We start from the raw sequence: 14,222 nt of genomic DNA on the forward strand, positions 1-14,222 counted from the left end.
ACTCGACGTTGACGTGAACCTGCACTCGACGTTGACGTGAACCTGCACTCGACGTTGACGTGAACCTGCACTCGACGTTGACGTGAACCTGCACTAACGTTGACGTGAACCTACACTAACGTTGACGTGAACCTACACTAACGTTGACGTGAACTTAGTAATGTTGACGTGAACCAGGTCTTACTTGAGGATGTATGCTCCTGCGATGTGGACCAAGTACAGAGCGATATACACCAACTGACGAGGAATATCCTCCTACACAACACACACACACACACAATGTCARCAAAATATTCACTCAGTGAGCGTAATGACCTCAAGCAAATGTTTGAAATTCTTTAAAAAAAATGTTAACGTATGGAAATCAAACAAGAAATGGTTTGTAGCCTGTCTGCATGCCTAGTCATTCTACTTCTGAGTTCAGTAACTTCAACCCCCCCAAAAAAAACACACACACTCACTTTCTTGGTCTTCTGGAAGTAGAGCTCGGGGAGAGCGTGAAGCCAGTAGCCCATCTGACAGATGAAAAAGAACTTCATCTGGAACCTACAAGCAGGACAAAATAAACACCAAGTCTATCAATTCTACCTTACATTTTTTATTTTTGGTTATTTATCAGAAACCTTTATCCAGAGCAACTTACAAAATCAGCGCATTCAACTAAGCTAGGTATAAATCACAGTAAGTAAAACTTCCTCCTCAAACAAGTAGCTATCATTTGCAATCAAATCTCTCAGAATAATGAAGCACTAATCATATTGGTTGAGACACAAAATGGGACACAGGATGAGTAATGCCGACTAAAGAGTCATTCCATACGGGAGTCAGTACCAACCTGTATGTTTAGAAACAAACCCACCTACTTCCTTTAACGTCTATGCAAAATAGCATCAGTTGACATTAGTTTACATGTGGAACTGAGAACCAAGAATGATGAGTGGTGGTTGGTCATTACAAAAGGAAACAGCTAGGGGTGATATGGAAAACACATGGAAACGTTTACTTGTGTTTAGTTGTACACATGACTTTAAAAAATAAAAAATAAAATAAAAAGGGGAAGTAGACACTCTAATGAGCCTTTTGTACAATGTACTTGTTTGCATTGCGTTGACATGGTCCGCCTCCAGTACTTACGGCATCAAGGTATGAGGGTAGCCTTCCCACAGATTCACTGGGTTGGACAGGAAGTTCTCCTGGATGAGAAGATTAGAAATAAATAAATATATAACCATGAGGACAAGAGAGAGGAGAAATGCTCATCTGTGGCTGGTTTTGTGAATAACGTGATACGCCTGTAATATTTTATTTTGAATTGACTCAACTCTGTCTCACGCCCCACCGCTAGCTGTAAAATGAGCTAGTGTTAGCTTATTTAGGTCTCACCAGCTACAATGGATATTAAAATTCAAACCACAGAGAGGCCGCAGCCAAGTCCAGCAGCGATGATGCCGAGCTCCAGCTAGCTCCTCGTTAAAAGCCCCCCCCCCCTTCCAGAAGAGTCACCAGGATAGGGTGATTTTTAATATTGGAGGGAAAGATGAACGGAGTCGAGTACAGAGAGATTCTTAATGAAAACCTGCTCCAGAGCGCTCAGGACCAAAGACTGGGGGCGAAGGGTCACCGTCCAGCAGGACAACGACCCTAAGCACACAGACAGTGACAACGCAGGAGTGGCTTCGGGACAAGTCTCTGAATGTCCTTGAGTGGACCAGCCAGAGCCTGGAGTTGAACCCGATCAAACATCTCTGGAGAGACCTGAAAATAGCTGTGCAGCGACGCTCCCCATCCAACCTGACAGAGCTTGAGAGGATCTGCAGAGAAGAATGGGAGAACCTCCAAATACAGGTGTGCCAAGCTTGTAGAGTCATACCCAAGAAGACTTGAGGCTGTAATCGCTGTCAAAGGTGCTTCAACAAAGTACTGAGTAAAGGGTCTGAATACTTATGTAAATGTKATTTCAGTTTTTATTTTTGTAATAGATTCGCTAACATTTCTAAAAACCTGTTTCTGCTTTGTCATTATGGGGTATTGTGTGTAGATTGATGAGGGGGGAAAAATCTATTTTATAATTTTTAATATAAGGCTGTAACGTAACAAAATGTGGAAAAAGTCAAAGGGGTCTGAATACTTTCTGAATGCACTGTATAGAAGGGTCAGTACCATATTAACAATGTGCAGGGATACTGGAGTGATGGAGGTAGATATGTATAGGGGTAAGGGGATACTGGAGTGATGGAGGTAGATATGTATAGGGGAAAGGGTGACTAGGCATCAGGATTTTTAATAAACAGTAGCAGCAACGTAAATTATGATTGTGTGTGTGTGTGCAGGTTACGCAAGTGTGTAGAGTCCGTTTACCAGTCTTATGGTTTGGGGATAGAAGCCATTTACCAGTCTTATGGTTTGGGGATAGAAGCCGTTTACCAGTCTTATGGTTTGGGGATAGAAGCCATTTACCAGTCTTATGGTTTGGGGATAGAAGCCGTTTACCAGTCTGATGGTTTGGGGATAGAAGCCGTTTACCAGCCTTATGGTTTGGGGATAGAAGCCGTTTACCAGCTCTGATGGTTGGGGATAGAAGCCGTTTACCAGTCTGGATGGTTTGGGGATAGAAGCCGTTTACCCAGTCTGATGGTTTGGGGATAGAAGCCGTTTACCAGTCTTATGGTTTGGGGATAGAAGCTGTTTACCAGTCTGATGGTTTGGGGATAGAAGCTGTTTACCAGTCTGATGGTTTGGGGATAGAAGCTGTTTACCAGTCTGATGGTTTTGGGATAGTAGCTGTTCAGGAGCCTGTTAGTATCAGACTTGATGCATCGGTACCGCTTGCCGTGTGGAAGCACAGAGAACAGTCTATGGCTTGGATGGTTGGAGTCTAACGATTTTCTGGGCCTTTCTTTCACACCGCCTGATATAGAGGTCCTGGATGGCAGGGATCTTGGTTGCAGTGATGCACTGGGCTGGCCGCCACCACCCTCTGTAGCGCCATGCGATGGAGGGCGGTGCTATTCCATACCAAGCAGTGATGCAGCCATTCATGATGCTCTAAAAATGGTACAGCTGTAGAACATTTAGGATCCAGTGATATGGACACCAAGGAAGTTGAAACGCTCGACCCGCTTCACTGCAGCTCATCGATGTGGACGGGGGGGGGGGGGGCGTGCTCGGCCCTCCATTTCCTCTTAGCGCCACGATCAGCTTCCTGGTCTAAATGATGTTGAGGGAGAGGTTGTTGTCCTGGCACCACACTGCCAGGTCTCTGATGACCTCCCCGTAGGTCGTCTCATCGTCGCCGGTGATCAGGCCTACCACTGTTGTGTCGTCAGCCAACTTGGTGTTGGAGTCATGCCTGGCCACAGAGTGGGTGAACAGGGAGTAACAGGAGGGGACTAAGCACACAGCCCTTTGGGGCCCACGTGTTAAGGGTCAGCATGGCGGAGATGTTGCCTACGTTCACCACTTAGGGCGGCAGGTAGCCTAGTGGTTAGAGCGTTGGGCCAGTAACTGAAAGGTTTCTGGATCAATTCCCCGAGCTGATAAGGTAAAAATCTGTCATTCTGCCCCTGAACAAGGCAGTTTAACCCACTGTTCCCCGGTAGGCCGTCATTGTAAATAACAATTTGTTCTTAACTGACTTGCCTAGTTAAAAGGTAAAAAAACTAAAAACATCTATTTATCTGCCGGTGAGGAAGTCCAGGATCCAGTTGCAGAGGGAGGTGTTTAGTCCCAGGGTCCTAAACTATGGTGTTGAACGGTGAGCAGCATTCTCACATAGGTATTCTTCTTATCTAGATGGGTGAGGGCAGTGTAGAGTCCAGTTAAGATTGCGTCATCTGGCCTCCCGGGTGGCACTAAGGCTGTAGCCAAGCCTTAGTGTTCTTGGGAAGAAGAATGATGGCGGGTTATCTTAAAAAGGTGTGAGGATTACAGACTGGGACAAGGAGAGGTTGAAAATGACAGTGAATATGCCTGCCAGCTGCGTATACTCTGACAACGCACCCTGGAATACCGTCGTGCCCCGCGGCCTTGAGCTGATTAAAGACCTCGGAAAAATAAAAAAAAGTTGGCCTCAGAGAGAGACCACCCGGTCCTCTGACTCGGTGGCGGCCCTCACATCCACCACAATGTTGTTATTCAGTATTATTGTTTTGCATGAATAACGAGGATCCTACTTTCAGCATTTACTCGGCATTATTTTGGTAAGACAGCTGTGTGTACATTTTCATTCACATTGGGTAATTCACCTATTAAAAAACAGCCCATTACCAAAATAGCCTTGTTTGTAGCTAATATTCCTTACCAAAACGGCCTTGCTTTAGTGTGTAGGGTGCTGTCCATTGTGTTGATACAGTGCAGATGGGCTACAGATTACAAGCCAACCTATAACTTCAAAAAGTACTCAATGGTCTGAGTGTCGGTATTTGAACTTTATGTTTGTGGTAAAGCGTGATAGAAGCAGAGCGCAATACAATTCCAGTGCAAGAACCCCCCCCCGCTCACTGACTTCAACAGACCCCCCCCCCCAGTCACTTTATCCTGGCGCCAGGTCTGTCTGCTTGGCTTGGTAAGTAATATCCACCAAATAAGACATTTCTACCCTGTTTGCATTAAATATATATATATGCTGCTGAGACAAGTTAATTTTAAACATTTCATGTTGACAGCAGTGCCAAAATAAAAAAGTAAATACCCCCCCCCCAAGCTTTTGCACCCCCACTTTCAGACAAAGTCAGGCGCCCAATGCACACACAGATTCAAAACACAGACAGTTAAACCCAGTAAACAAATAGTCCAGTATTAAAACCATTTAAAAATCACCTATTAACATCACACACACCTGTAAACAAATAGTTTAAACCGTGTACTGACATAACGATGATTGTGCCCCACACACACACATCTACCTACCGACATGAGGATGTTGGTTCCCCATCCGAAGGAGAACAGGTAGAAGACAGAGAGCTGGCCTGACTCGTTGAACTTGCTGTGCTTGGTCTTAGAGAAGTGCATCTTCCGGTTGATCTTCTGTAGAAAGAGACACATGACAATGTATCAATCGAGGTCAAACTGATCAGTGATTATCAGTGTCGGACGATCAATTATGCCGTCAGAATATCAAACGGATCGGTGGTTGGTTTAACGTTTAAAAAAWATATATATATATTTTATCAACGAGAAAAATAAGACTATAATAACCAATGAAATGTACAGAAAAACATAGGAAGTGTCTGGGTGTCAGTACTTACGTCCAGTACATACTCCTGAATGATGGCGTGGATAATGATGGCCACCAGCATGTAGAAGAAGACTGTAGCCACATCCTTCAGACCGTGGTGGAAGTGGTTCACCACGCTCTCCTCTGGCAGGCCCTCTGATAGGGAGACATAAAGCATTCATAATCCCTTCATAAAGCCTTTATGTTACCGCCCCAATGTTTCTATTAGTAAATAGAACATCACGCCATCTAGAATGTAGTGAGATTGCCTAGCAGGCAGCCTCGGGGCTGGAGATCCTTCATACTGTGGGGGGGGGAAGTGGTTCACTACGCTCTCCTCTAGTAGGGAGACACGAAGCATTTACTAAGCCTTTTATAACCCTTCATAGCCCTTCATAGTTGCCTTATACTGTATATACATTTATATGAAGTTGTTCAAAACAGTGTCTTCTGGACCCTCTGACGGAAGAGATACATACAGATTAGAGGTCGACCGATTAAATCGGTATGGATGATTAATCTGGGCCGATTTCAACTTTTCATAACAATCGGTAATCGGGTTTTTTTTGGACGCCATTTATGTCCGATTACATTGCATTCCACGAGGAGACTGCGTGGCAGGCTGACCACATGTTACGTGAGTGTGGCTGCAAGGAGCTATGGTAAGTTGCTAGCTAGCATTAAACTTATCTTATAAAAAAACAATCAATCGTCACATAATCACTAGTTAACTACACATGGTTGATGATATTACTAGTTTAACTAGCTTGCCCTGCGTTGCATATAATCAATGCGGTGCCTGTTAATTTATCATCGAATCACAGCCTACTTCAACTTCGCCAAACGGGTGATGATTTAACAAACGCGCATTCGCAAAAAAATCAATCAGTATATTTTTATAAACCTGCATATTTAGTTAAAAGAAATTCATGTTAGCAGGCAATTGTGTCACTTCTCTTGCGTTCACTGCACGCAGAGWCAGGGTGTATGTAACAGTTTGGGCCGCCTGGCTCGTTGCGAACTGCGTTTCTTTCTAACAAAGACAGTAATTAATTTGCCAGAATTGTACATAATTATGACATAACATTGAAGGTTGTGCAATGTAACAGCAATATTTAGACTTATGGATGCCACCCTTTTGATAAAATACAGAACGGTTCTGTAAATCACTGAAAGAATAAACGTTTTGTTTTCGAAATGATAGTTTCCGGATTTTACCATATTAATGACCAAAGGCTTGTAATTCTGTGTGTTCATTATAATTAAGTCTATGATTTGATATTTGATAGAGCAGTCTGACTGAGCGGTGGCAGGCAGCAGCAGGCTCGTAAGCATTCATTCAAAAAGCACTTTCCATCCCTAAGACAAGGAAATGTTATTAGGATTAAATGTCAGGAATTGTGAAAAACTGAGTTTAAATGTATTTGGCTAAGGTGTATGTAAACTTCCAACTTCAACTGTATATGAAATACAAATGGTACAGAGAGAAATAGTCGACGCTCATAATTCCTATAATAACTACAACCTAAAACTTCTTACCTGGGAATATTGAAGACTCATGTTAAAAAGGAACCACCAGCTTTCATATGTTCTGAGCAAGGAACTTAAACGTTAGCTTTCTTACATGGCACATATTGCACTTTTACTTTCTTCTCCAACACTTTGTTTTTGCATTATTTAAACCAAATTGAACATGTTTCATTATTTGAGACTAAATAGATTGTATATGTATTATATTAGTTTATGGGTTCATTGTTCATTCAGTACTGTTGTAATTGTCATTATTACAAATATATATCAAAAATAAATAAAATCGTCCGATTAATTGGTATCGGCTTTTTTTGGTCCACCTCTAATACAGATGCATCATTACAATTATACTAAGTTCTCACTTTTTAAACATATTTGCTTTACAAAGCCTTTAAAAAGCAAAAAGGTTTACTCAAGCAACTTCACTACCAAAGTCCTGCCTGACCTGCTACTGTAGTAATTTAGCTCCAACAAACATCAGCCTGTTAATGAATGACTGAGGGGCTTGTATCCCAAATGGCACTCTATTCCCTATATAGTGCACTACTTTAGACCAGGGTCCATAGGGCTCTAATCAAAAGTAGTGCACTATAAAGGGAATAGGGTGGTATTTGGGACGCGACCCTGACTCCGAGAAGAATATCGGCTCTTCAAATAAAATCCGACATCGTAAAGCACATTCCATCATTCCACAAGCCCTCTTGTCATTCATGGCTTTAAATGAAGGAGTGTGTGAAATAACATTCATTCACCTTGAGATGAGACTTGTGGATTGTGTCACAAATGGTACCCTATATAGTGCACTACCCAATGGGCCCTGGTCAAAAGTAGAGCAATATTTAGGAAATAGGTGGCGATTTGTGACTCAAACAAGATACCGTGGCCTGTTACACTCCAGCTCCAATCCTTCCAGGAGGACCTAACAGGAGGACCTAACAGGAGGACGACCCAACAGGAGGACGACCCAACAGGAGGACCCAACAGGACGACCCAACAGGAGGACCCAACAGGAGGACCCAACAGGAGAACTTTTATAAAATCAGGAAGACTAAATGTAGCTCCACAGGGAAAAAAGAAACACCTCTGAAAGAAGGTGTTCTGTAACTGGTAGGCCATGTGAGAACTTCTATTCTCTAAACACACAGGAGGGGCCTTCTAGTTCTACAAGTAGTCTGTAGATTCTAGACATTGTTAAGTTTCTATACTGGATAACAGGCAAACTAGTTCCACACACACACACACACACACACTAAAGAACAGGTGGACAAGAACGGAAGATGTCACGAGGTAATTGTTGACTTGCCATTCATTCAACAACAACAAAAATGTCACCCGAAAAAAAGTTAGGAAAACAAAAGAGGAAGAATCCACCTCCATACCAGATCCTTGTCTTTTTGAGCTTCACTGTTTGACCCAGTGAAGAAGGGGGGGGAAAAAGGACGCAAGTACAGATGGGTCCACTAAAAAAGTTAAACTGACCGTTTGCAGAGATTGTAATGTTGTATTGGACAGTGATGAACAGCACTGCAACCTTCGAGGTGACCTGCATCACAGCGGGGACAAGGGAGAGGATTGATTAAAGGACATGAAAACACAGGGTTCAGTCCCCAATAGTACCCTATTCCCTATATAGTGCATTACTTAGTCTGGCTCTGGTCAAAAGTAGTGTACTAGATAGTGAATAGGGTGCCAGTTGGGACAAATTCAGGGGCTTGTATCGGAGTCATTGACTAAAAGCAAACCACAGCATGATTTTCTCATTAGCCTTCTGGCCTCTCTGTGGGTAGCTTACTGTGGTGTTAAATAAACCAGGTAGCATTGTCGATTTACTGACTAGACCACAAAGTATCAGACAGAAACACATGTCGACCTTGCAAACCATTCAATCCAATACTACAGATAAGATTGAATGGAAAAAACAAGGGGATTTGGATTTTATTAAGAATGTATATAAATATGGCAAGACTGATTCATAACTATACATTTGCATTACTCAGTTTTGTAATACAGTAGGTTATATATTTTAGATGTGCATCATCAATGTGACTACAGCACATCAAGGAACAAGAACTCCAACTCCCACAATGCGTCTCCTCAGCTCAATGCTGGCGCTGAATTTTATGCTGCATTCACGCCGAAATCGGAACTCTTAAACTCGGAAATGTACAACTTGCTAAATGGATGAACGCAACACATGTATAACTACAACCAGTTACCAAGTAAAACTTTCCTATTTACAACTAGCACATTAACGCAGCATTAGTAAAGGATGATTCATGTAGCCTAGTAAGTTAAACATTAAACAAACAAAAAAAGAATTCCGTGTAAACCAACAATTAAAAAAATACATTTTTAAAACCTAAGCTCTTCAATTTGTAAACGGAATAGGCGATTCTTAGGACTTTCTGAACCGAACTTTTGTGTTTTCGGACGAGCGGGGCTACCTATAAACGATGACAAGCGCCCAGTGATTGCCACGTAGCCTACACTTTATTTGCGAATAAAAAGTATCCCATGCTGGACAGTCTTCCACAATATTGTAGCCAGCGAAATTGCAATATTGTGGTCGCTAAAATGTAAAAATCTATGTAACGCTCGTTCGTTAGGCTACTTTGTTGTCCCAAATATTACAATGTTGTGTCTTATACGACGTRGACCAAGTTATTAAAATGTACAACTGACCAGACAGGAACAATAGGCAACCCGGCGGAGATGGGTGACAGTTATAAATCTAACTAGGCTACTACACGCCTTTTCAAATCAAAAGACACTTCTGCTATTACCATTTACTTGAATATTACAATAAGCACAACCTAAAAAAAAAAGCTGAGAAACTTTGGATTTGTCACTAGAGCAGGAGTAGATCAGCCATGTCCATTTTCAAGAGACTGACGTGACGGAACAAAATCATCTTCTCTGCCCAGTTGACACATTATAGTTAGGCTCAGTATGGCCTATTTGGAAAACTAGGCTCTTACTGCACCCCAGACCCCTCCAACATGTGGACTAGCCTTACCTCAAACATCAACCCGAGGAGGAACACCATAGCAACACAGGAAACAATATCTGCATGGTTCTGGATGATAAACTCGTGGCTCAACACCGGCGGGTTCTTGTTGGTTTTTTTGCGGATCCCCATTTTTACGTCTTCCAAAAGTGAACTTTTATTGACCGGCGCGACTCAGAAGCAGAGTGAATCGGGTATGACCACGTATTCGTTATTGTTATCTGTCCGTCCCCGTCAGCTCTAAAGAAAGGCACCAGTCTTCCTCCTGCTGCTCTCTCTCACACAGAACCACGGGCCAACAAACAAATATCGAGTCACTCTTATTTTTTGTGGGAGGATTTAGCCGACGCTCGTTGCTGGTAGAGCGTTTTTTGTTACACACTCTCTAGAAGGTTCGTGAGCGGTTTAGCGCCCCCTATATGTCCGGAGTATGCAGACCGTCGGTTTTATGTGCCAACCGCCATCCACAACCCCGCAAGTATATTCGATCTACATGCTGACTACACCGCTCACGTTATGTGCCCGAGCGTTGCAATATAAATATACGCATACATGTTATTCAGTCATTGCATCCACATTGCTGACACATGTCAACGAGCGTCTTCATGGCCAGGCGCTAAAATAGAACTTGATTCTATTTGTGACGCACTGATGCGATGCAAGTCCCGCCTCTCCCATCTCCTCATTGGTTGTTAGGAGCATATACCCACGTGGGTGATTGAAAGATGAACTGAGGTTCACACTCCAGGCCAGTTGGTGGTGGTAATGCATCTTAAAGTTGGTTGCCAACCGCCATAWAAAGTCCACAGAAGAAGAAGAAGCCCGACRCAGTGGCGATTTTAGCATGTAAATCTTTGTGGGGCAAACAAAAACAAACAAAAAATGTTTTAATGCATGCCAGCAAAGCCACTACACAACACTAAACAATACATTAATTACACTATAATGGTGACAAACGGTGCCCACAAACTGTTAGGGCCTACATAAAGCTGTCCCAACAGTAGAGTCCCAACACCTGACCACTGCTACACTGACCACTGCTATCAGTGGAGCCTTGTCTGGCGGCGAAATAGTTAATTCAACCTCATTTACCGAATTAGCCAAACATAGCTGATAAGGCTGACTTTCTTAAACAAATGTGGTTTCTACTGACAATTGAGATGTACAAACTATGGCATAAGGGGACGACAAGCGTATAAGAGGTGATCTGTAATTTTGATAAAGACATTAATGAGCGAGCTAGGATGGATGTAGTCAATATAACTATTTCTTCAACACCTTTGAAATGTACAGCGTCAGAATTCGGAACATGGGCTGTTCCTACAGTGTTCTCCCTGTACACCAAGTCAGAACCGTAGGATAAATAAAGGGGGCATATAAGCAGACAATGAATGCTCCTACAATATTCAACGATTACATTTCTCCAAAACAGGTTATAGGCTACATGTGCACCAAGTCAGAACTGTAGGCAATTTTAAGTGGGGGAAATAGACCAAATTATTAGGGTGAGGCACATGGGCTACTAACAGCTTACTACACAACATACACTTAGTATTACTTTCTTAGCTACAGTATACATATCTCCCTGGCATATTACATAATTTATGCAGCAGCGTAATATACATGTTTGGAATCACTTTGTTGTGCTGTGACAGAGTCTGGAGACGCCGTGGAGAACGTTCTGCTGCCTGCAACATCCTCCAGCATGACTGGTTTGGCGGTGGGTCAGTCATGGTGTGGGGTGGCATTTCTTTGTGGGGCCGCACAGCCCTCCATGTGCTCGCCAGAGGTAGCCTGACTGCCATTAGGTACCGAGATGAGATCCTCAGACCCCTTGTGAGACCATATGCTGACACATGCACATTTGTGGCCTGCTGGAGGTAATTTTGCAGGGCTCTGGCAGTGCTCCTCCTTGCACAAAGGCRGAGGTAGCGGTCCTGCTGCTGGGTTGTTGCCCTCCTACGGCCTCCTCCACGTCTCCTGATGTACTGGCMTKTCTCCTGGTAGYGCCTCCATGCTCTGGACACTACGCTGACAGACACAGHMAACCTWHTTGCCACAGCTCGCATTGATGTRMCATCCTGGATGARCTGCACTACCTGAGCCACTTGTGTGGGTTGTAGACTCYGTCTCATGCTACCACTAGAGTGARAGCACCGCCAGCATTCAAAAGTGACCAAAACATCAGCCAGGAAGCATAGGAACTCTGTGGTCACCACCTGCAGCACCACTCCTTTATTGGGGGTGTCTTGCTAATTGCCTATAATTTCCACCTTTTGTCTATTCCATTTGCACAACAGCATGTGAAATTTATTGTCAATCAGTGTTGCTTCCTAAGTGGATAGTTTGATTTCACAGAAGTGTGATTGACTTGGAGTTACATTGTGTTGTTTAAGTGTTCCCTTTATGTTTTTGAGCAGTGTATATATATAGAGATATTTTTTTGCAAAAAATGTAGGGCTCAAAACAGCTGCCCTGAATGACGGGCCGCCACTGAACCAGGCGATATTCAATTTAACAGTGGGTCTTGACCAGAGGTGGGGCCTCCTCTTGACAATGCTTCGCTCCAAAAGATTGTCTGCTTTGTGGTCATGGTCAAGTAAAAAAAAAWTAGCTAGCTACAGGAGGCTACTGTAGGCTAATGAGCTGCTCGTTAGCTAGCTATCCAGCCAACTTTAATTGCTATAGCTAAGTGACTTAATATTAGCTTGTTATCTTGATTTAGGCTTATTTAACATTGTAAATCACAAAAACATGCTCCAAATGCATTTGTAGATAACAGCAATGGAGTATTTTCTGCTCCAGCTGTCACAAAAGGGAATAAGTGTACTAGCTAGATGGTGCAGGTTATGGGATGACATTATGAAAATAATGTTTTAGTCCCTAGAGAGGGGAAACTAAAACAGACAGACAATAGTCAGGGCTTCCTTTACCCAATGTACCCATCCATGTGCATCTAAGCCGATGTATTTTACAGGAAGTGAGCTAAAAATCCATGTCAAGAGCCCAGTATAATGAAAGAACCCTAAACTATAGTCTATGAGAATCATAATGTTATGACACTGTTACATACGCCTCTTGGAGGGAACACAACACCCTGCTACATCTCACCTCCCCGTGGATTGAAAACAGTATGTGATCGTAGGTGCTGGGAAGGACGACAGAGGCAGAGAAAAATACAATTTTTTACACTGAGTTTATTTACCTTAACACTAATGTGGGGGAAAGGGGCTGGACGGGAACCAAAGAAATGAAAGTAAACATTAAAGAGTCCCCTCTCCTACCTGCCTTCCCACTACTTACCTAACTTTTAGCACCACCTGGCGCATTAATCAAAACACAGGGGGTGGTCCGCCCAGGTCTTACCTAACCTAACAGGGGTTAGGACCAAGCATGTTACAGTGGGCCAAGCATGTTACAGTGTTATTACCAGCTGTTACAGGGGTTAGGACCAAGCATTGTTACAGGGTAGGACAAGCATGTTACAGTGGTTAGGACCAAGCATGTTACAGTGGTTAGGACCAAGCATGTTTACAGTGGTTAGGACCAAACATGTTACAGGTGGCAAGCATGTTACAGTGGTTAGGACCAAGCATTACAGTGGACCAAGCATGTTACAGGGTTAGGACCAAGCATGTTACAGGGGTTAGACCAAGCATGCTTAAGGGTTAGGACCAGCATGTTACAGTGGTTGTACCAAGCATGTTACAGGGGTTAGGACCAGCATGTACAGTGGACCAAGCATGTTACAGGGGTTAGGACACAGCATGTTACAGGGTTAGGACCAAGCATGTTACAGGGGTTAGACCAAGCATGTTACAGTGGCCAAGCATGTTACAAGGCGGTTAGGACCAAGCATGTTACAGGGGTTAGGACCAAGCATGTTACAGTGGCCAAGCATGTTTACAGTGGTTTGTACCAAGCATGTTACAGGGGTTAGGACCAAGCATGTTACAGTGGTTAGCGCCAAGCATGTTACAGGGGTTAGGACCAAGCATGTTACAGTGGTTAGGACCAAGCATGTTTACAGTGGTTAGGACCAAGCATGTTACAGTGTTTAGGACCAACAGTTACAGTGGGGCTTACAGTGTTTAGACCAAGCATGTTTCAGCAGTGGTTGACCAAGCATGTTACAGGGGTTAGACCAAGCATTGTTACAGTGTACCAAAGCATGTTACATGGCACTGTAGGACCAAGCATGTTACAGGGGTTAGGACCAAGCATGTTACAGTGGTATGGACCAGCATGTTACAGGGTTAGGACCAAGCATGTTACAGGGTTAGGACAAGCATGTTACAGTGGACCAAGCAGTTACAGGGGTTAGGACAAGCATGTTACAGTGGACCAAGCATGTTACAGGGTTAGTGACCAAGCATGTTACAGGGTTAGGACCAAAGCATTTACAGGGGTTAGGACCAAGCATGTTTACAGGGTTGTTAGGACCAAGCATGTTTACAGGGTGTTAGGGAT

At 43.4% G+C, this 14,222-nt stretch overlaps 1 protein-coding gene across 1 annotated transcript in view; it reads right to left on the bottom strand.

The window, feature by feature from the left end:
• The window catches only part of tram1 (translocation associated membrane protein 1), a 19,250-nt gene extending 9,198 nt beyond the window's left edge, over positions 1–10,052 (bottom strand). The window contains exons 1-7 of the mRNA XM_024140446.2: positions 9,762–10,052; positions 8,225–8,288; positions 5,247–5,371; positions 4,909–5,025; positions 1,135–1,193; positions 462–546; positions 185–255 (exon numbers count right to left, since the gene is read on the bottom strand). Coding sequence (XP_023996214.1) covers positions 185–255; positions 462–546; positions 1,135–1,193; positions 4,909–5,025; positions 5,247–5,371; positions 8,225–8,288; positions 9,762–9,884 — 644 coding nt within the window. The 5' untranslated portion in view covers positions 9,885–10,052. The remainder of the gene's footprint in view (positions 1–184; positions 256–461; positions 547–1,134; positions 1,194–4,908; positions 5,026–5,246; positions 5,372–8,224; positions 8,289–9,761) is intronic.
• Between the last annotated feature and the right edge of the window lie 4,170 nt (positions 10,053–14,222).

This window comes from Salvelinus sp. IW2-2015, unplaced genomic scaffold (assembly GCF_002910315.2).
Source record: "Salvelinus sp. IW2-2015 unplaced genomic scaffold, ASM291031v2 Un_scaffold2139, whole genome shotgun sequence".
Taxonomy (NCBI): domain Eukaryota; kingdom Metazoa; phylum Chordata; class Actinopteri; order Salmoniformes; family Salmonidae; genus Salvelinus; species Salvelinus sp. IW2-2015.